Source organism: Trachurus japonicus, chromosome 22 (assembly GCF_045865225.1).
Source record: "Trachurus japonicus isolate A0001 chromosome 22, Traja_1.0".
Lineage (NCBI taxonomy): Eukaryota > Metazoa > Chordata > Actinopteri > Carangiformes > Carangidae > Trachurus > Trachurus japonicus.
Window position 1 is genome coordinate 30,324,322 of NC_140928.1, and position 23,005 is coordinate 30,347,326.

At 41.9% G+C, this 23,005-nt stretch overlaps 1 protein-coding gene across 1 annotated transcript in view; it reads right to left on the minus strand.

Moving 5' to 3' along the window:
• eipr1 (EARP complex and GARP complex interacting protein 1) overlaps nucleotides 1–23,005 on the minus strand; it is a 66,372-nt gene that overhangs the window by 18,554 nt on the left and 24,813 nt on the right. The window contains exons 5-6 of the mRNA XM_085767724.1: nucleotides 21,874–21,973; nucleotides 11,230–11,366 (exon numbers count right to left, since the gene is read on the minus strand). Of these exons, the coding sequence (XP_085623850.1) occupies nucleotides 11,230–11,366; nucleotides 21,874–21,973 (237 nt within the window). The remainder of the gene's footprint in view (nucleotides 1–11,229; nucleotides 11,367–21,873; nucleotides 21,974–23,005) is intronic.

Sequence of the window (23,005 nt, forward strand, 5' to 3'; positions counted from 1 at the left end):
TCACCCTCATGTGGACTAAGGGCTGGAAGAAGTTTCAGAGTCCTCCGTCCCTTCTCTGAGTTACAGGGGGTCTTAGCGTAGCAGTGCATGTCCATATAACGGTTGTAAAGGGACACCAGAGCTCTTCGTAAAAAAACACACACAAAAAAACATCCAAATACCTCCATGCTGCTCGTATGTAATGTCCGTCTTGTGCTGAAGCCCCAAATTGCGTAATTGTCCGTCCAAATCTCGCGTGATTTGCGCCGGCGTCAGTGCGGTTACTGCGAATCACGCGAGATTTGGACGGACCAGGAAGAGGAGCTTTGAGAAGCTTCCGCTACAAACAAGCTTAAAATATAGACTTATTTAATTTTTTTCGGACAATTACGCAATTTGGGGCTTCAGCACAAGACGGACATTACATACGAGCATCATGGAGGTATTTGGATGTTTTTTTTGTGTGTGTTTTTTTACGAAGAGCTCTGGTGTCCCTTTACAACCGTTATATGGACATGCACTGCTACGCCGAGACCCCCTGTTACTCAGAGAAGGGACGGAGGACTCTGAAACTTCTTCCAGCCCTTAGTCCACATGAGGGTGAGTAGATACAGTAATGAGCGAAATATCATTCTAGGGTGAACTATCCCTTTAACAGCAAGTTACAAAGTTGAGCTCCTTCTCCTGCTCTCATTCAGCCCATGAGAGCAGAGAGCTCCCTGGCTGCATTTAAAAAATATTTTAAATTATTATCTAAGAATGGAAGAATGAAGAATGGAATGGAATTGTCTGTTTGTGTATGTGTGCATGTGTGACTGTGTGTGAGTGTCTGTGTGTGTCTGTGTGTGAGTGTGATGCCTGTGTTTGTGAGTGACATCCTCTGTCAGTCTGGTTTATCATGTTGTGTGTGTGGGCTGTGTTTAAAAACATCTTAACGAGCAGCCAGCTGCACCTGACCTGTTCTATTTATAGACTTTGATAACGAGCTGGCCACTACAGCTGGACCAACTGCACACAGAGCAGAGCAGAGCAGAGAGATTTGAGCTCTGAGCAGCTTCCCAAAAAAAGAGAACCGTAACTCTTATCAGAATGTGGTCCTGACCATCTGGGCAAGGAGACCTTCCTGAGCACATTCATGTGCATTAAATGTTTGTAGGGCAAAAACTTTTCTTGCCGTCGCAAGGTAGAAAAAGGGGGGGGCATTTCTGTTTTTTCTAAAAAAATCAGCTCCTACTTTTATATTGAAGTGGATGAGCCACTGGAGCGGGTCTAGCTGGACAATTAGGCTCACTGAGACAATTCTGTAAGTCTGTCTGCTGTTTTGAGCACATTAAATGAGACACGACAAGTGTGGCTACAAACCGGTGAGGAAATCATGTGTCTAGAGTTTAATTTGTGGCCGTGCTGGCAATTTATCCAGAAAAAATCCTGAATGTTTTTTCGATCCCTCTCACTCTAACGATGATGTCACTCACTCTGACCCAACCCCATACACACTCATTGAAAAGTGTGAAATTTGTCAGAAATCCTCATGTGCTTTTAAAGGATTTATCTCAAAAACGGTGCAAGCTATGAAAAAGTTGTAAATACAGGATGAATACATTAGAAGTTTGTCTACAGCTCAGAATTTGAATGAAGTCTCTAGCTGAAAGTATGTGGACGCTTTAAAGGCTGAAAGAAGTAAGAAGATTTGAAGAGTTTCAAGACTGTTCCAATGCATTCTCTATGGGGAAAAAAAAAATCAGAAATAGTTGAATATTGCAAAAAGTATGAATAGTTGAAAAGAGAAAAGACATAGCACACCTGTCCCGAAAAGGCTGAACATTTTGATATTTGAATTGTTGAAATAGCACAAAGTATGAAGGACTAGTTACATGACAAAGAAAGGCAGAAAATGGCCGAACCGAATAACAATAGTGTGAATGCTTCCAGCATTCACACTAATAATCACTTTTTGCATAACGGTGCTATATTTAAATATGTGAATAAAATATGATGGAAAACACTTTTGAAAAATAGTTTACCCTGAGTAGCCTATCATTACAGCATGTGGAGGCAGGAGGATGTGTTTGGTCAGGTGCTGTTACAGCCTGTGTGTGTGTGTGACTGACTGGATGAGGAGTTTGAATGCTGTCTACTTCTTTGTCTTGTACCAACAGACAGCTGGCTTTTAACCTGGACTGTGAAGGAGCAAATAGCACCACTATCAATCATTTTGCCCTCCTTTACACACTCTCTCTCTTTCCGTATCTCCTCATTGTGCTACCTCTCTGTCTTGCTTGTTCTCTGTCAGACTCTCTTTCACTGGCACTCACATGCACAAATACACACCACAGGGGAGATGTAAAGAGTCCATGCTTCACTGCAGCACTGCACTGCTTTTCAGTATGCACCCTGCAGTGCATGGTATGGCTGCAGGCCTGGCTGCTGTTGCACGGCTCAGTGTGTGTGTGTGTGTGTGTGTGTGTGTGTTGTGGACTGTCCATCCAAGAGGGAATTTGGGGGAGATTTGGTGTAAGAACATTCCCAATGACAGGTATGCCTATCTGTCTGTCTGTCTGTCTCTCGCGCACACACGCACGCACACACGCACACGAGCAAACGAGAGAAGGAGAGGGAGAGCTGAATGCCCAGTGGCTACTACATGTCTGTTAGCTAGCCTAATATTATTGAAAGGCTGTGTGCCAGGGTGCCAGAAATGACACCTAGTTGGTTTTCTTCAAACTGACAATGTTTTGGTTTTTTTTCCATCATCTGAAGTTGTATGCACAATGCATGTGTAGTTTGTCTCTTCAAAATCAATTTCCTGAATCCAGACGTTTTCCCCCCTCCAGTCATTAATTCCTCGAATTTTCCTCAAAAAACTGCTGCATCAAAAATATGTCATGAATTTAAGACAATTTCCAATAAAGTTTTTCAACACAAAAGAATGAACTCTGTCAAAGCCCTGCATTAAGGAAGAGTCATTCTGAAACCAATTCTGCCAATTATGGCAAGAAGATTAACTTGTGCCAGTGGACAGGGAGGGGGGGGCACACAGACCCATTGTCAACAGACACATTGGGCCTGCTTGGATTCATTTAGCCTGTAGTCTTAAAAGCCACAGAGGCGCCATCTGTGGCTGACTGAACCTGTTCACGTTTTAATCATGTTGGATGGATGAACTACTTACTATCGCTGCCAATAGGCCATGCACACCTGTGCAACACCTATGTTGTGAATATGACAACGTCTAGTGCTGGCATCTACAGTAAGTGTGGTTACTGAGTGTAAGGCAATTTTATTTGTATAGCCCGTTTTTACAAACAGTTTGTCTCAAAGGGCTTTACATGGCATCATAACAACATCCTCTGCCCTTAGACCCTCACATCCACTGAGGAAAAACTCCATGGAAAACCCTTTTAACAGAGAAAAATTGGAGAAACTGCAGGGTGAGGGTGTATAGAGGAGCAACTGTTGCTATGTGCCTTTGCATGTTATATTCGAGGAGAAAATATAAGAAAGTCAATCTGCAAGCATGTGTGTCTTTGAAATGTCTGTTATTTGAAGGTCACGTACAATAATGACGCATGTGCATGTTTTTGTTCATTCGTTCAACTACTGCTATTTGTAACATGACATGCCTGAAACATGATACAAACACCATTATTAATCCTTTGTCCCAATTAATGCAGCTGCTCTGCATCAAATCTGTTGTGCCAGTTAAACCAGAGTTCCCGTGTTGGTCCCATTTAATATGCATGTGTTTTTAACTCATTTCTGCAGCACCACACAGCAGAGATTCACAATATTAAGATTTTTTTTTAAAAGTCATTATTCTGGACATGGATCAAGTTGCAACCTCTGACCCTGAAAGGAGATAGCCTCATAAACCAGTCTCTCCCGGAAATGCATTTCATTTCATTTCATTTCACAGGGAGTCTGGCCTCATTCCCCCTGTAAGCGTATGGGTTGGGCGGGAGCTGACAGACAACCCCATTCAGCCAATGAGCGTTTCTTGTCATGGTATTTCAGTAAGAACTTCCCTTATTGCTGTTTTTAGGCTGCTACTGCTAGATAGCTCTGCCATGTTTGTTGTGGTAAGAGTCGCACAGTGTAGTGACATTATCATCCGGGGCTTTGCACCAGTCGGTCCCTGATTGGCCAACGTGCTGTGTTAATCACAGAAATCTGAGCGGCGATGGTGATTGGCTCAGCCTTCTGAGGGTTTCAGGCCATGAATGAGGCCAGACAGGCTCAGACTCTCCCTGTGAAATGAAATGAAATGCATTTCCGGGAGAGGCTGGTTTACGAGGCTAGAAAGGAGAAGCCAACTCTGAAGAAGTAGCAGCTGCAGTTCCTCTAATGACCACTAGAGTCTGGTCCCAACAGTCAGTCAGTCCTTAGAGACTCTCATGTAAAATGTTCAACTTTACAGCAGAAATAAATTTGTTTACAAAAACAGCATATTCATAATTGCATGTGGGCAAATCCATATATAACCTAAAGGATTAAAGTTCTGTATGATTGAGGCTGTGTCACTTAAAGTGACTGCTGTTTATGTTTTCCAAATGTCAGCTCCACACACGCCCCACCTCTTTGCCAATTTTGCTTATAGGAGCTGTGGTGAATGGCAATTTGAAAAAGGAAAATATATCACAGGATAAGTGGAACAGATAAAAACTTATAGATTCAACATGAGGCCAGCAGGTTCTGGGTTTGAAGTGAACCTGCCGGTCTTTCTATGTACCAGTTCTATCCATACATGTCTGGGTTTTCTTGTTCATTCATTAACTGGTGACTTTAAATTGTCCATGAGTGTGAATGGGAGTGAATAGTTATTTGTCTCTTTATGTCAGCCCCTCTGACCATAAAAGGACAAGAAATGAATGTCCACCAAAGTCATACGTTTCTTCAAAATACTGCCAAGCACCCTCTGACAACCTATGGCAAAAGTGAAATATGACCTTTCAAAAACACATTAATGGAAAAACACCTTGCCTAAAAATCACAACAGCTGCCCTGCACAAGAGAGATTAGTCTCTGAATAATGTAAAAGCCAAGGTACACTGAAAAAGACAGGCTGAAAAGAAGTGAAAATGTGTCAGGTCTTTCCATTAAACACGGCTTTCTGTCCCCAATATCGGAGTGGAGTATTCCATAATTTACATAATGCTGCATATTACATCAGTACAAACTAGAACAGGATCCATATATGTTTTATAAGTAGTGTTATCTTTATATTTTTCAAAGCACTGTGTGTGTCTTGGAGACAGGGAGCTACTAGATACCCTGCTTCTCTCTATGGTGTTAGATAACTAAGTAGATGTGGGTGCTACTGCTGGGCTGTCCTCCCTGTCCTTATTTCAGAGCAGGGCAGCCGTGTTTGAGTTGGCAGAGGGGGTGACAAGCCCTGGCACTGGGGAGGAGAGGAGAGGAGAGGAGAGGAAGAGGGAGAGGGAGAGGGAGAGGAGAGGAGAGGAGAGGAGAGGAGAGGAGAGGAGAGGAGAGGAGAGGAGAGGAGAGGAGAGGAGAGGAGAGGAGAGGAGAGGAGAGGAGGAGAGGAGAGGAGAGGAGAGGAAGAGGGAGAGGGAGAGGGAGAGGGAGAGGGAGAGGGAGAGGGAGAGGGAGAGGAGAGGAGAGGAGAGGAGAGGAGAGGAGAGGGAGAGGGGAGGAGAGGAGAGGAGAGGGAGAGGGAGAGGGAGAGGAGAGGAGAGGAGAGGAGAGGAGAGGAGAGGAGAGGAGAGGAGAGGAGAGGAGAGGAGAGGAGAGGAGAGGAGAGGAGAGGAGAGGAGGCTTTGTGTGTACTTTGATGTGTGTTTGTGCGGGTGTGAGGGAACACCTCAGAGGTTGTCTGAGGAGGCAGTGGAGCGTGCTGAAAGGCTGCCATCACACAGCTGCCACACCAACTGGACACACACACACACACACACACACAGTAAATCGCGAGCAGGCTGCGTTTTCGCACAGGCATGAATGCACAACACCACACACGTAACACACACACAGAAGCAGAAAGGTACACGCAGCAAAGAGCAAACACAGGCGAGCACATGAGCACTTGTCATATGCAAGTCACTTACTCAAACAGACACACACACACACACATGGACAAATGTGACTCACTGCTAATTCACACTTGCAAGCTTTCCACTTGCAACCACTTCACACTTGTCCACAGATGTGCACGCATGAACACACACACAAACACACACTGTGCCCTTGGCTGCTGTCTGCGTCAGTCTAAAACCTTGGATTGAAGAAGGCTACAGAAGGCTACAGAGAGATTCTTTCAGTTAATAGCTCCACTGGACAAGAAACCATAGAAACCACAGAGCTGATATTTACAATACCAACATCACTTGGGCTTATCATGTACACGTACAGATTCAGATTGCTCTTTAAAGTATAAGAAAAGCCTATTATGGTCTAAGATGACTTGCTTTGTCTAAGTGAAAAACATGTGAACAGGAATCACTATACAAGTTCATCTTTATATCAACATGATATTGGCCCTTGCACATGTCACCAGCTTAACCATGCGTGCTGTATAGATATGTCAGCCTGGTTACATTTGGCTAAGCTAAATTAAACATGACATGAAGAATTTACAGTAACCACAGCTGCTGAAGCCACTTTGGACCAGAATCAGTTAAAAGCAGCATGCGGCAGTCCCCAGTGACTGGATTCAGTTTCATCTGTCATCAAGGTCATAATTACATTATTATGTCATTATGATATGAAAAGAACAACAAGATGACATCATGGTAATTAAAGTGCAACTTCAATTTAGACCAGTGCTCCAGACTAACTTTTTTTACTAGGAGCAGTGGTCTCTAACTTAAAATCTTAGGAGCACAAGCAGAAAATTTAGGGGTGCACACTGTTAATCCACTTGCAAAGCAGATATTCACATTTCCTTTCCGTTCATGATCCTCACACACATTTGAGTCGTCGCTTTGAGTCGTCTCTTTCCCCTTTCACCAGGATCAAAAAAGAAGGTACATTTTTTAGCTGCACATGCGCAAGTAGATAAAAAATGTACTTACACTATCTCAAATTTTAGGGGCAAAATGCCTCGATTTTAGGGGCAGACTGGAGCCCTGTAGACTATTTGGACTGGCCACTGAGAGACAGAGAGAGATTATGTCCCCAATGGCACAAGACAGTGCGTGAATGTTTTTTTAATGTTATTAAGATAAGTTTGCTTCATTACGAAACACTGATGGGAAAAAATGAATTGGCAAGTTTCAATAATTAATGGGACACTATTAATTTGCGTAATGTGGCTAATATTAGCAGTGCTATCATCAGCAGAATTCTTTCCTTGACATTCCTTTCCTTACTGATGTTATGCATTGCTCCAGTCCAGTGGTCTTACGTCATCTGATTATTGTCATTTTTGAAGACCAACATACTGCCAGTCACCCCCGTTTAACTGCACATCTTCTGTTCCACTTTCTGCTTCACTCCTTTACAACCTCCAGGTACTAGCATGGGGAGAGGGGGGCTCCACCCACTGGTACATGGCTGCAACATGCAGTAGTTATTTAACCATTATTCGAGTAGCATTTTTGGTGCTAACTTGTAGGGATAGCATTGTTTATTGTTTGGTTGCACATGACTATTATGGAGAGTTTTAACTCTCAAACAGTGCACGCTGCAAAGTCTGTATGTTGTAAGATGTTCATCTATTCATTCAACTCATCATTTCAAGTCAAGAGACCTCAATTTAGAACATATCATCTTACCATCTTATATCACAGTGGAATTAATTGTAAATCAGCAAAGCTTCTCTGTGAATTTTGCAAAAATGTTTAGAAAATGATGCACAGGAAGACAGAACAAAAAAAACATGCAGTCAAAAGGAGAGGAGAAACATAAAGTGGTTCTGGGTAGAGGACCATTGAGGTATTTAGCGTTGAAGGCGGCTGCATGGTGCTCCCTCTACTGGTGCAGGTGTCTATTCAGATCATGTTTCTCTGATGACTCTCTGAGATGAGACTGTGGTGTCTGCTAACAAGCCCTGTGCTGCAACCCCCTCCCTCACTTTGTGCCCATGGCCAAATCAGCACTGTTGCATCTTTCAAAATAGCACAGCAGGAGGAGAATGGCCAAAACAGAGTGTGCAGGAACTCTTTAATTTATTATACGGCTGATGGGGAGTGATATCAATGATTCAGCTATCTTATCTGGGCTTGTGATGCACATCTTGTAAATATATTCGCCCCCCCCCCCCTCTCTCTCTCTCTCCATCTCTTCAGCACTTTGCTGTTATCACGGCGATCAATAGTGAGGTGATTATTATTCCTCCACCGGAGCCCACACATAGACACATGCTGACCTCACTCATCACGTATCTTAGAGGCACAAGGAACACAAACAAAACATACACACAATGCACACACACACAACTCACACAGCAAGAGGTTGTAAGGTGGATTGAAGATAACCTGCAGTTACAAGGTTAATGTCTGATGCTACAATGCTCCATGTCAAGCAGGAACATTAGCGTTCCAGCGCCTCGCACTCTATCATGTGTTGAGGAGAGGCACACACTTCATTAGATTCATGTTCGCAGCAGCGTGCTGCAAACAGAATGTGTCATAACACGACGGGGAAATTCACAGAGATTCCCTCAACCAGCCTGAGTAGTACCACAGAGCTGGACACTTGATGCTGTACAATTCAGATCAAAATGGTCATAATGTCCAGGTTTCTTCCTCCATAAATGTATAATTTTCCAACTGACATCTTGACAATACTCCACTTATTTCCACATGAATCGAATACGTAGTAGCATTCTAGAGAAAGACATTAAATAGATGTGCTAAAGGTATTAAGAGAAATAATTTGATGGCAAGGGAGTATGAGATTCTGACGGTATGATGATGTTACGGTTTCATGGTATTACTGATTACAGCCCTGAAAACAAAAAACCTATTTCCATTGGACACAGTGTTTTACTTTTAAATGTGTATCAAGTTAAAATAAATAATCAAATAATAACAAAATATATATTGAATACTTAATAAAATTAAAATAAATGCAGTCTTCTAATGGAAGCAAGAGATAAAAACAGCTGGTACCATAGGAACAGTATGATGGGAAATTTTTATGGTTTTGAAAGCGTGACTTTGTCATACTGTGGTATACCTTGAACCCTGAAACCGGCCCATGCCTAATGTAAAGAAATGTTGCAATGTCCACATACATTACACATGTGATCATCTGCTGCCAAAATGTCATTAAGGTTTTGAACTAAGACGCACTGACGGCTGGAAGGATGTTGACTCCAGGTTGTTAATCCTGTTACTGTGTTTTACTACAGTGTGCTGCTGTTTTGCTTAATGCTTTTTGTAAACACACAACAGTAAAGAGAGGAAAAGTAGAGCAAGAAAGTGGAAATTAGTTTAGCAAGAAAATCTTGCATTAGGATCATAAAGTAGCTGATGTATCAGCATTTCATTAATTCATTCAATTTCAATTTCAGTACCAAAAAGTACTAAGGTTCAACAACTGGACCTAGATATAATGAAACAGCATGTTGCAATTAAACAATTACTGAATACCACATTATTAAATTTGCATTACATGTAAATACCTGCAATACATGTGGAGTCATCATGGGGATTAGACCAAATCTTGCGCCAAAACGCATCTGTAATATTTTCATTCAGGATGATGGGTCAAATTAAATGCACATTCGTGTGTACTGCAGTGAAATATCTTGTAATGACATGTTAACACTCACTGAGCATTAATCTGTGAGAGTTTAACTTACATGACTCTTACATGACTTTCTTCTGTCAGATTTAAATGTTGGCTGAGGGAACATCTGACTGCTTTTAAGTCAGGTGCATGTGCAAATGTGCCATATAAAAAAGTGTCTTAATACTGAGTGGCAAAGCTTATAGCAAACATGCCACATGTTGTTCTTTTTGATTTCTTATCCTCCATGTAACCAAAGCGCTTTTACTTTAAAAATCCTCTTCCTGGCACCAATTTAATGGCTGCCACAATATTATTGAGCAGATGTGGTCTTATCAGCTGGCATCTGTGCTTCTGTAAGTTTCCAGGAAAATGACCATAAAACAGGAGGAGAGGGAGAGGAAGTCATATGAAATAAACAAATAAAATAAAATAAAATAAAATAAAATAAAATAAAACAAGCAAACAAACAACATTTTTTAAATGCTCCAGCTCAGCCTGCTCTGGGGCTCCACTGGTGTAGCTTTGCATGATTCACAGTTTAAGTAAAAGAAAAAAAAGCTTATTTATCATTTAGTGCCTGTTGTGCAGCCTCTCAGCTGAGTATTTGACTCAAACAGCCCAAATCAGCTCCGGGCTCTTTAAAGGGATAGTTCACCCAAAATTCTAATTTCACTCATTATCTACTCACCCTCATGTCGACTAAGGGTTGGGAGAAGTTTCAGAGCCATCCATGCCTTCTCTGAGTTACAGGGGGGCTCTGCACAGCACTGCTGTTGTCAGACAACGGCAGAGCAGTGAACTGAGACACTGGGAGCTTCCACTACAAACAAGCTTAAAATATAGACTTATTTAATTTTTTTTGGAACAATTTCTCATGTCGGGGCTTCAATACAAGAGGGACATTACAGACGAGCAGTTCAACATTCTTGGTATGTCTTTTTGGACGAAGAAAATTGAGCCCCGTTTGCTACCGTCATATGGCAATGGAGTGCTGCGCGGAGCCCCCCTGTAACTTCATTCATTCAAAAAGGTAGATTTAAACACTTAATGCTATTCAATACAGTTAGTCCAAATACAGAGGACTCCTGTTGGAAATACAGTCTGTTCTTTTTCTTACGATGCTACAACAGAAAGATGTTGACTTTGACTCAGGCTGAGCTCATGGATCCTTGACTGGGTGACCATTGCTATTTGTATGGTGAACACTAAATACCAAAACAGTGCACTCAAGTAGGAGTTTTGGTGAACAGAGCTGTACTCTTAGTCTATGAAGAGATCAGTGATGAACTGATGTCAGCTCATCTGTAAAGTAAAAAAACAACATTTTGAAAGCTCATGTTTGAAAGCAGTTCTGCATCTTCTCAATGTGTCACCTTATAAATTGAAATATCGGCTCTGTTCAATATTCAACAAAGTAACAAAATAAACTAAGGAAAAGCATTACAGATAATCCTTTAAATCATGCTTATTTAATGTATCAATATCAGGTTTTGCATGAAAGGCACAGATCTGAAAAAAGACAAAAACTGGAACATTGTGTTATATACCAGCCCTCACCTCATAGTGCGAAGGTCCCAGCCTCGGATAGCTGTGTCATTAGCTGTGGCGAGCTGGCTGCAGTTGTGGTGGGGGCTCCACTTGCCTGAGGTGAACCTCAGCTGACCTTTGCCCTCCAGTGTGGCGGTGCTGGAGACCTGAAGCAACACAACACACCTTCGTTAACATCTCTGCCAAGGGACGGGAAGTTTATCCAAATGTCTGTGACTGGATCCGCCAGCACTTTGCATTCAATCAGCATAATGAGGCATTATTAGGAGTCATTTTCTCTACAGGCCACACTCAGGACTACATGTATTCACTATGATTCTTGTAGAAATATTTTGGGCTTAACAGGCAGACCAACTGGCTGCAGATTAGCATCATGCTGCAACATGTATGCATACACACTAACATATCTACAGACACTTCCAGTAGTGTCTGACTCTAACTTTGATTTGGTCTGGTTCTGTTGTTTTAAGACGCACAACCAATCAATAACCCTAACCCTATGAAATGTGATGGAGCCACTCACTGTGACTCATACATGCATTAGCACTGATACCAAACTCTGCAGCTTTTCAGCTCATGAACCCTTTGACCAGTAGGAGGCAGACATCTTCAGCTAAAGGTTCTGGTGGACACACAGCACCTAACTTCTACAGCAACACACAGCACATGGAGGAAGCTGGCAACTAAATGATGGACATTAGATCCAATTCAATAATTAGATTCAATCATTTGTACAGCTATGTCAGACTCATGCATGCATGTTGCCATTCTTCTGTTGCCATGTGTTCTTAAAGCCTCAGACCCAATGGCTGGCTACATAGAATATTAATAGACACTATTTCATTTCTTGATATGTATAGCCTACCAAATGTCTGCTGGTCTACTCTGGTCTAATGGTGCAGATACTATACATATATACTGTGTGTATATATATATATATAAATAATAGTGCTGTCAAAGTTAATGCATTAATTTTGGAGATTAATTTTAAACATTTAACGCATTGAAAAATTAACGCAATTAACGCCGTTTTGTTTACTTCCGGTGGTGGCTGACCCGTTATACATGCATTAACCGCAAAAAAAGTATTGAGTATTAAGTATTAAAGCAGAAGTAAGTGATATATTTGTGTTAATATAAGTCTTAAATAGTTATATCTTCCGACAGCAATCACTTACATAGAGTGTTTGGACCGAAACACGGGTCTGTCAGTCACTCTGCTCTGCTCTGAGCCGAGGAGAAAACATTTATCGTATCCTACAGTTTCTATCCAATGAGGAGAGAGAACGGCATGCAGGGCTGTGTGTGCAGCCAAGGGACGCCGTGAATGTGGTGACGTAGGGACAAGGACTGTTATGGTGCGTTCAAGGAAACTCGTAGACTCGTGTTTTTCCGTCCTGTGAAGTTGTATCAGTTTGATCTGGTAGGAGTTCACGGGTCGGAAGTTACGAGTGGCCGTTATAGTGACTTTCACAGGTAAAACAGGTCGGAAAAACACGAGTGGGTTGCCTGGAACGCTACAAAGTCGTAAGTTGTGACTTGAAGCTGTAATTTACGATTTCAAAAGCCTGCCTGGAACGCAGCATTAGCGAAAACGACCGGATCGCTTACTTCTGCTTTAAGTATTGAAATTCCTTGTTGAAAACCAATTGTAGTGTTAATTTCTGCAGAATCTACAGTTAACTTGTACACTTTAAATAAATGCATTGCTGTTTATATTTTAGAGCCACCATGGATTCATTCTGTTCACTGCTAGGCAACAGCCTGCACCTGTCTGCACTGTAACCTTCTGCTCAGTCAGTACACCCCACTGACCCCTGGCTCTCCTTCATGTGGTAGGAATCTATATGCTGGATAGATGTGAACGCTCATGAGTTACATATGGCCTAACAGAGGAGTCAGAGACGAGCACTCAGAGCTGAATCAAATCAACGTGGTTGAAGCTCATTTAAGTGTATTATACTGACTGGGAATTCAAGAGAAAAACATTTAACTGACAAAATGTCACCGGGTACAGAAATTAGAGCATTTTAGTTGAGAGACAGTCAGGTTAAATTGCAACATTTAAGGCTTTTGAAATGAGATGACATGCCTGTCACTGGATATTTATCACAGCAGCTACATACGTATATTTCACAGGGAAACAATGAAGGTGAAATTAATCAAAGTCAAAACACTTCAAGGAGTCTGAATTATAAAGCCTTTCACTTCATCAGGCTACTTTAAAACTGGAATCCAATTAATCCATCTGGCTGCATATGGAAATTATAATCTGTCCCTTATACCATGCATCTAACAATTGTAAAAAAGCAGCATCCCACTGCTCCATTTTTCTCCGCTCATTGACTATCTTTCGTTTTTTATCCTGATCTCTCTCCCTTTCCCATTTCTCTCTCCCTCCCTCCCTCCCTCCCTCCCTCTCCCATCTCTGACTGTTGGAGCAGGGATCATCGATCGCCCCGTCACCGCGCAGCTCCCTGGTACACTCTCATTATTTTAGCTAGAGGAGACAGAGGGAGAGCGAGCAGGAGAGAGACAGGCCAACAGAGCAGAAAGGAAGGAGGGAGGGATGGAGGAAGGGTAAGTAAGAATGACTGAGAGGATAAACGGAAGAAGAGGAAAGGAGTGGAAAGAAAGGAGCTAAGGAAAGGTGTTCAAACATAGACAAGAAGAGAAGCAGGTTTGGTTTGTTGACTTGATGTAAAATTCCATAACTTTTCAACCTCTGTAAACAAATAAACATTGTGTATGTTGGGTAAAGGTTAAGGATACTGAGCATACTAGGCAGTTATAGACATGGACGTGCACTGATACACTTCCTGTGTCATGCTGTGCATGATAGCTGCTTTTTTGGATCATTGGTCTTGAGTGTGACTCACACTCACAACTGTGCTTCTATTAAACACAATCAAGCAGATGAACGATGGAGGCAGGCTGACGACAGCAGGAGCTGAACTTCCACTGGCAATCCACATTAAACTAAGTCTGTTTGAAAGTGTTGGTTCTGCTTTGACCCAGGCACAGTGAAGTCAAGTAGCTACAGTTTTAGATGATGGTCACAATAAATCACTTTTGACTGCATGCATATAGCCTTCAGTAGGATGCTTTTTATAGGAAAAGAAAGTTCAACATTTAAGTTAAATGACTGTTTCCTCCACCAACCAGCTAAGTTACAGCTTCCGGAGCTACAGGACTAGTTACTCTATGATGTAACAATGAAGTTCACCTTAATTCGACCATATGGATCCGACATGTCTGGACTATATTTTATCCTAAAAGACAGTGTGGTTAAATTCTGTCATAATTAACATTTGGATCTTTGAATTGAGGCCAAAAGCATGTTTATGAGGTCACAGTTACCTTTGACCTACAAAATCTCATCACTTCATCCTTGACCACCAGCAAAAATTTGTGCCAAATTTAAAGAAACTACATCAAGGCATTAATGACATACTGTGTTCAAAATGCCAAAACCATAATGACCCTGACCTTTGGCCAGCAAAATAAAACTAGTCCATCCATGCAAGTGGAAAACCCCAAAACAACACACCCCTGGTCGGCTGTCACTGGTGGAGATATGCAGTATATAAAATAAGAATTATAAGGCTACGAAAACCAAACAAATTTTATTTTATAGTGATAATACACTTATACAAATATATTCATGGGTAGTATATTCAGATTTTGCCAATAAACCTTGCCAATTATTTACACACTGGACCTTTAACATGTTAATATTGTCCAAAGAGGTCCAGGTGTTGTTACATACAGTATGTTTTCAACTATGACCACATAGATGTGCCGTTTTCAATATTAAGCCAACTTGTGTGTCATTTTAAACATCTGATGAAGCTTCAAATACAAACAACAGAGAAGATGACCCAGTGAATTCAGACCAGGTTAAAAGAAAATGACATGAAACCTGAGACACAATGCCACAACGGTTCAAGCGCAATGTACAGTATGATGATGATGCTGCAGTGGTTGATCATTAAAACTCTGTCCCAGCAGGTCACATTCTTCTTCACAGCTTGGTACAATCCTTTTGAAGTAGTCCTTGTTTTGAGAGTTGGTCGATGTGTGAGAATGGTACATAGACAAGATTTTGGAAAATGCTTTCTGCAATTTCACTGTGGTGAATATTGACAGTTAAGTTTCCATTTTTGCTGGGCTTAAAGTAACTTTACTTTCCCTTAACAGAACAGAAGCCCAGCGAGCTCTGTGAGCAGCGGGAGGCCTGGAGCAGGAGACCCCCTCTCTGCAGATACACTAATGGTGCAATAGAAAAGCCTGAGCTTCGTGCATCCCAGGTTCCCTGCTTTATTAGTGCACTAACCAAATTAGGGGCCCTAACAAGGCAGCACACACCACACTAGGGGATGCATTCATTTAGGATGCAAGCGGCACTAATGCAAAGCTATCTGTCAAATCGCCATGCATTTATGCTTTCTCTACACACTGGGAGGGAGGGAGAGAGAGAGAGAGAGAGAGAGAGAGAGAGAGAGAGAGAGAGAGAGAGAGAGAGAGAGAGAGTGTGTGTATGAGCAGATGTGCAGGACATGGTGTGTGGGTGTGCCGTGAGCCAGCAGAGATGTTCCACCAGCGATTCTAATTGATGAGACATGCATATGGAGACACACACACATAAAAACACACAAATCTTACTTCAACAATGCACGCTGGTACGCTTACGCACATGATCCTCTCTTATATATGCAAACACAAACTCATGCAAACACCCACATGGAACAGACGCGCACGCACACACACACACACACACACACACAAATCTAGGCCAGACCCATGAGAGGAAACACACAGCCAAACTGCAGCTGGACACGGCCTGAGATGAACACATCACGTCTGACAGATAGAGGGAACGGAAGAGAAGAGAGTGGGATGAAAGGAGGAAGAGAGGAGGAAGGAGAGATGGAAGGGAGGGAGATTAGCATTCTCATCAGCACTAGAGGAATTTGTCTTGCCTGCCAAATTCCTTCTCCTCTTTTTTCATTCCCTTTCTCCTCATCAAGCCCACTCTCTTTCCTTATCCACATCTCCCTCTCTCTCTCTCTCTCCTAATCTCCATCTTTCCAATCAGCAAGGCCCTTCATTGCTCCCTAAGTCTCCATCCTCCCTCCATCTTCCCTTTCTCATTATATTCCTCTGCTGCCGTTACTTCCCTCCTCTCCCTTATGTGTTGTCCACTGACTGTGTCATAGGATCTGATCAACAACACACTCGCCTCACAATGTGGTCACTGCACAGGACACACACACACACACACACACACACACACACACACACACACACACACACACACACACACACACACACACACACACACACACACACACACACACACACACACACACACACACACACACACACACACACACACACACACACACACACACACAGCAGGACATATATTCATGTGTGACATTTCAGTACTTTTTCATAGTAATGGTGTCAGATTGTTTAAGATCCATTGAAATGATTGCAATTGTTTTGGCTCATTTAACATAGCAAGTTTCAATTGTTCATCAGGTCATATACTGTGTCTTTGTGAGGTAATTTTTCTCCCAGCAGCTCTGCCTACTGTATTAGCTTGTCAGACAGGATGGTATGTATGAGTGCAGTCAAGCTATATGCCTGGCCAGCTGAGGAATGGGATGTTCTGATTAACACAAATCAAATTTCAGAAGTGGTGCAATTGTGTATAAACTCATTGCAGGGGAAGAGCTAGACGTATATTACTGTGGGTGGCAGATAACTGCAACAAAGGCACAACTGTGCACACTCACAGTTGGTGTCTGTACAGTTTGTGCATTGGCTGGTTGCAGCAAATAAACCCAGACTGTCATAAGTAGAGTCCTGATTGCTCTAAACTTCTTCCAGTCAGCACATGTCAGAATATCGGAGGCTCTTTCTGACACATGGCTTTGTTTTTGCTCTGATGTGTCCAGACCAGAGTCATACCCCATCGACTAATACAGCACTCAGATAAGCTTTGATACTGAGACAATGACTGATTTCTGTTAAGAAACACAAAGTTTGGAAAGAAAATGTCCCCCATACTATTTCACCACCAACAGCCTGGATGGGTGACTCGTTGGAAGTTGGGTCCAATTATTCATGCTACTGATGCCACATTGACACCCTGCGATCTCTGCAGAAATCTACAACAGGCTACTTTGTTGGATGTTTTAAAGGGGACATATTATGGAAATATCACTTTTTGAAGGCTCTCTAAAGGTACATTGTGTAGGAATTACTCCTATCTAGCGTTGCGGTTCTATATCTCAAGCAACTCAATCATATTTTTCATGCTGCATTCACATGAAATTGGGCAGACGGAAGACAGCCGCTGCACGTAACGGCATAAACAAGCCTCTATGTAAACAAGTGGTCCGTCAGCACGAGGCAAAACAATACACATGACAATATAAAAGGGAAGAAGTTCCACCGCACACAAAGGGGTCGTTTTAACACTGATTTATTATAAAAAGTCAAGCAGCAACGCGCTTCACCAGTGTGGGCTTCATCAGGCTTGTGGCTCAGACACAACCACTGCCCCTTGTAGGTTCTTACTGCAATCAGTGGAATAAGCCGTGGGCTGGTCCAGCCTGTCTTCAACTCATCAACTCATCATAAATATATCAAAGGCTCCATAAGTTCCATAATACAAAGTACAAATTTTCCCCTCATAGGGGTCTATAGGAAGTATGTTATGTTTACTCTTTGTTCTCTTATTTATGGTGTTAAATTCAGATCTGTGTATATGTATTTATAGTAGCATTTGTACTTTGTATTATGGAACTTATGGAACCTTTGATATATTTGTGATGAGTTGATGAGTTGAAGACAGGCTGGACCACGGCTTATTCCACTGATTGCAGTAAGAACCTACAAGGGGCAGAATGTGTCTCCTTTAAGTTCTTCACACCACTCTAAGACTAAAGAAAGACTAAAAACTCTAGAGAGTGATGTGCGGGAAAATCCCATGAGATAAGCTCAACTCAGCCCGTCTGACACCCACAGTCATGCCAAGGTCAAAGTCACTGAGATCACTTTTTTTCCCCCACATTCAGATATTTGTCATGAACATGAAGTGAGTCCGTTTCTGTTTCTGTTCGATTTTATGCATTGGTCTGCTACTACATGGTCGGCTCACAGGATAACTGCATCAATTAACAGGCATTCAGGATTGATGCCCCCCTCTAGATTTCCACCTCTATGTGAATATGACATGTGGAAATGTTTATTATGAAATGTCTCTCTGACATCAGTTTGTCATCAATGCTAGCTTGAAGCATTAGGAACAAGACTTTTATCCTGAAACATGACATGTAAGGTGGGAATGATTAGATTTTATTGATATAAATGCCATTATCAATTCTGCTAATCGATTAAATTCTCTATGGAGTCCCTATCGATTTCTGTGTGAAAAAAGGTTAGAATATACAAGTTTTCACTAATTTTATTCAAACAACATGGACAACTGCTTTAACATCAAATACTGCACAGTGACAGTCGTTGTCTTTCTGAATGAATGCTGCAGTGCAGTGTAATGATTACTGGACCCAGTGTTTCTCCCACATTCATTCAGGTGATCTGACAGATTAGCATCACTGCTAAATGTTTACTTACTCAGTAATATTAATAGGGATCCAATGATTTAACTTTACACCAAACTTTATCTTGGAAATGTTTAGTCATTGATGAGTGATGAAATCCTCACGTTGCTCTGTGCTCTAGTGAACACGATGGTCTGTTACAAGCCACTGGCAAATCATGTCAATGAGTTGAAGGAGTTCAGAGAACAGGATATAAAATTTTACATCTCATATCTTATAGCTGCCTGACATTGACATGTTCAAACAATATATGGATAATTTCAATTAGTACAGGGTTCTTCCTGCAGATAATTGCAAGGAGACTGCCCCTGTCAAATGCTAAAAAATTCTAGAACTTGTTTTCACAGAAATCATTACTTTCTGGTAGATGTAACATTTATAAATGCAATTGCAGGTGTACTGTATGTCACTACAGTGAAGCAGTGGTGCTCTACTGAAATGTGTTCACTTTTCATGACTTTGCAGCAGAGTATTGTCTCTTTTGCATGCAAACACACTCAGCTTGTTGAAAAGACGTCATTAGTTTTGCTATTGTGGGAAAAAGTATTATATTATTATTAGTTGATTTTACTGATTAAATCATATGGACCAGGACTGAAAGTAGGCCTAGTTCACAGCCACAAGAAAGGTGCAGGAGAGGATCAGAGCACGAGAAGAGTCAAGGTGAGGTTGAGGTTGAGGGCGAGGGTGAGGGTGAGGGTGCCCCCCAAAAAAAGAAGAAAAAAGATTAAGCATGTGTCACAACAAGGATTGTGCTGCAGTGGTGCCCTGACCTGCAGGTCATACTCTCCAGTAAAAGAACATGCTTAAGTGGTACAAGCCCAAGCTAAACACAAACCTTCACATCTTCTGAATTTTAACACTTATTTTTCTGTGAAAAAATTAAATCTGAAATTGTGACACATATTACGGGATCTGCCAGGAACCACACAATGTTATTTTAACACATTCTGATTTCAGTTTCACAGCTGCCTGCACATCATTGGAGGGCACAGTGTATATGTCACTTATACACCAGCAATATGAACACAAGTTGGGTATAGGGACAGATAATATTTCTTCATATGGACTTATCTCATCATGTAGCACGGTGGTTAGCAAGAGGGTCCTGGGTTTGATTCCAGAGCCTGGGGCCCGTAGGTGTCGTGAAAATTACTTGAAATATCATCAAAGTAAATATCAATGAAAAGATTAAATGTTTCCTGGATAAGAGTGATTTATGCCACCAATGTCTGTATTATCGTACATTTTTACATGTACGATACATGTCACATTTTACACATCACTGCTATAATTGTGTTTCAGCAAAAATAGAAAAATAATAGTTTTTAGTTTAGCTAAAAACATTATTTTTATATAAATGTTTATCTCTGTTAATAGTGTCCCGGGCCAGTTTGACCAAAAAGTCAACATAATACAAAAGACCTGAAATAAAACTCTTCATTGTGATATGAACCGTTATTGATGCGGATTGTGAACTGAAATGAATCAATGATCGACTGCATCCCCAGCAGACACGCACTGAAAGAGCAAGAGACTGTTGCACAACAAGGCCAGTTTCAGCATGGATTTTTCCAAACAGCGACTAGAGAGTTTGGAAAAGGTCAAACTACTGAGTTCAAATGACACACATGCACATATGCAGACAAACACGCTTGAATCTATTAGGTGTGTGGCCTGGCTGCCCTTTATGTGAATCTCTCAATGAGCACATGAATTAGTAATGGCCCATCTATATTCTTAATTGCTCATGACTTCTAATGGACCAACACACACGTGCGTGCACACACACACACGGGCTGGCCTGGCACACTACACTATTACTTCTTCCTCACACATGTGCCCACCTGACACACACCATTATCTTGAGTCTCTGAATACATAATGGGCATTTTAATTGCAAAGCTGGCAGGTTTGAGACGGGGATTTTACAGTAAAGAGCCTCTTCACCTTACATTAAGAAGGACAAGACTACAAATGAACTGACCAAAAGCACTTGCATACAATTCAGTTACAATTGATACATCTATTTTTAGTCTATTAAAAGCCATTATAGTGTATCTCTGGAGCAGTGAAAACTCAGTTTGGCTCTCAGACAACTTTGTGGAGACACTTTGTGTTCGTCCCTTTCCTGATTCTATACAACAATGCCCATGTGCGCAGAGTCAGGTCTGTATAAAAAAAAAAAAAAGTACATACACTATAACTCCTGTTGGATGAAGTAGAACTGCAGCTCAGCCAAGCCTGATCACCCAAGATCAATGGCCAACCTCCCTAACCCTGCAGCCGCTGAATGGGAGCAAATCCCTGCAGCCAGATTTCAAACCACTGCAGAAAGCCTTTGCAAAAGAGTGGAGGCTGTTACAAAGCAGTTCTAGAAACTATGTCACCATCCAAACTAAACTCAGGGAATAAACTGAGAACCTTTTGTTTTCTGATTCACTGTTGCAACCAAAGAACAATAACGATTAGGTCAAGATTAGGCTTTCTCTGCTTTCAGTTTGCTCACACACACACTATCTCACTTTTTTCAGACTAGCTGGGAAGCTGATGGCTCTAAACTGGTCTCTCTTAGTCTTTAAAACTGCTAATTCCAACTCAAATACTTAATACAGGTGAAGAACAATGATATAGGAACAAGCTTATACAGGAAAGTTCAGGTCCTGGTTATTCTGATCAAAATGCAGGTAAATGTTCTTTGTGTGGATCTCGTGTGTGTGTGTGTGTGTGTGTGTGTGTGTGTGTGTGTGTGTGTGTGTGTGTGTGTGTGTGTGTGTGTGTGTAGGTGTGTGTGTGTGTGTGTGTGTGTGTGTGTGTGTGTGTGTGTGTGTGTGTGAGAGAGAGAGAGAGACAGATAGAATGAATAGTGTGAATTCTGCTGTAGCAGAGAAAGGATGTCCGTGTCTGATTACACCAAGACGATACGGTGGTTATCAAATAATGAGTTATAGCTATTGTGTGATACGGTGTGAGTGCGCACATATGTACTTTGGTTTACAGTGTGTGTGTCTCTTACCACGGCCTGTGTGGAGCTCTCCTGCAGATCCCACAGTAGTGCGTGGTTATCAGCCAATGAAATCACTCGCTTGCCGTCCCCCATGGGCTCCCACAGCACACTGTAAATAGACGCACATAGACACACACAGTCAATTAGATTCCAGATGTTGGTAAAGCATGGATACAAGCTGATCCCTGCATGGGGCAGATGAAGGAACGGAGCATTCTGGTCACATTTCACATGCATGCTAAATACAGCGTGTACATTATGCATACCCAGAGCTCGTCTGAGAACACTCACATAGATCCTTGACAAAAAATTGAAAAGGTCAAAAAACAAATGGTCAAGTATGAACTGTTGGGTTTATATTTCATTGACTAAAAAAGGGGTTAGAAAACATTCTACTCTAAAATGATTTGGTTCAGAATCAGTTCCTTATCGCAGGTCAACTTTCCTTCTCATACATTCCCGTAGCATTAAACCTGCTAAAGCTCAGCGTCCATGGACTTCAACAGGGCGGCACAGAATCTTTTTATTTTGCTGCAGTGAAACTAGACCGTCATTGGATAAATGTCCACGGTCACTCAGGGCTCTGATTTCATACCAGCAGCAAGCGAGGCACATGGTGGCGCAGGGTGGCAAACCCTGAACCCAAGTCAATTTGGCAGTTTGGCAGACAGAGGTGCACAGAGATGGGTGTGGCAGTGCAGCGGGGGGAGGTGTCGACACGTTCAGCTTGACTCAGTGACAGTTTTGTGTCAAAAGGCTGCGCTGAAAGCTGGTCAGCTCCAACCTGGTCTACTTTAGGCGAACAGTGCGCTCGCATCACCAAAACCTCACAGGCAGGTTTCCATAATGTCAGGCACATTTCAATGCAATGAATAAACACAACAATCTGAATCAGCACATACATTTATATCTATATCGATTGTCCCGTCACATCTGATGTCAGATCAAAGGTGGTTGGCACGTGTAATGGAAACTCAACCTGACTGAATTAAAGGGATAGTTCACCCAAAATTGAAATTTCACTCATTATCTACTCACCCTCATGTCGACTAAGGGCTGGGAGAAGTTTCAGAGTCCTCCGTGGCTTCTCTGAGTTACAGGGCGTCTCTGCGTAGCAGTGCATGTCCATATAACAGTTGCA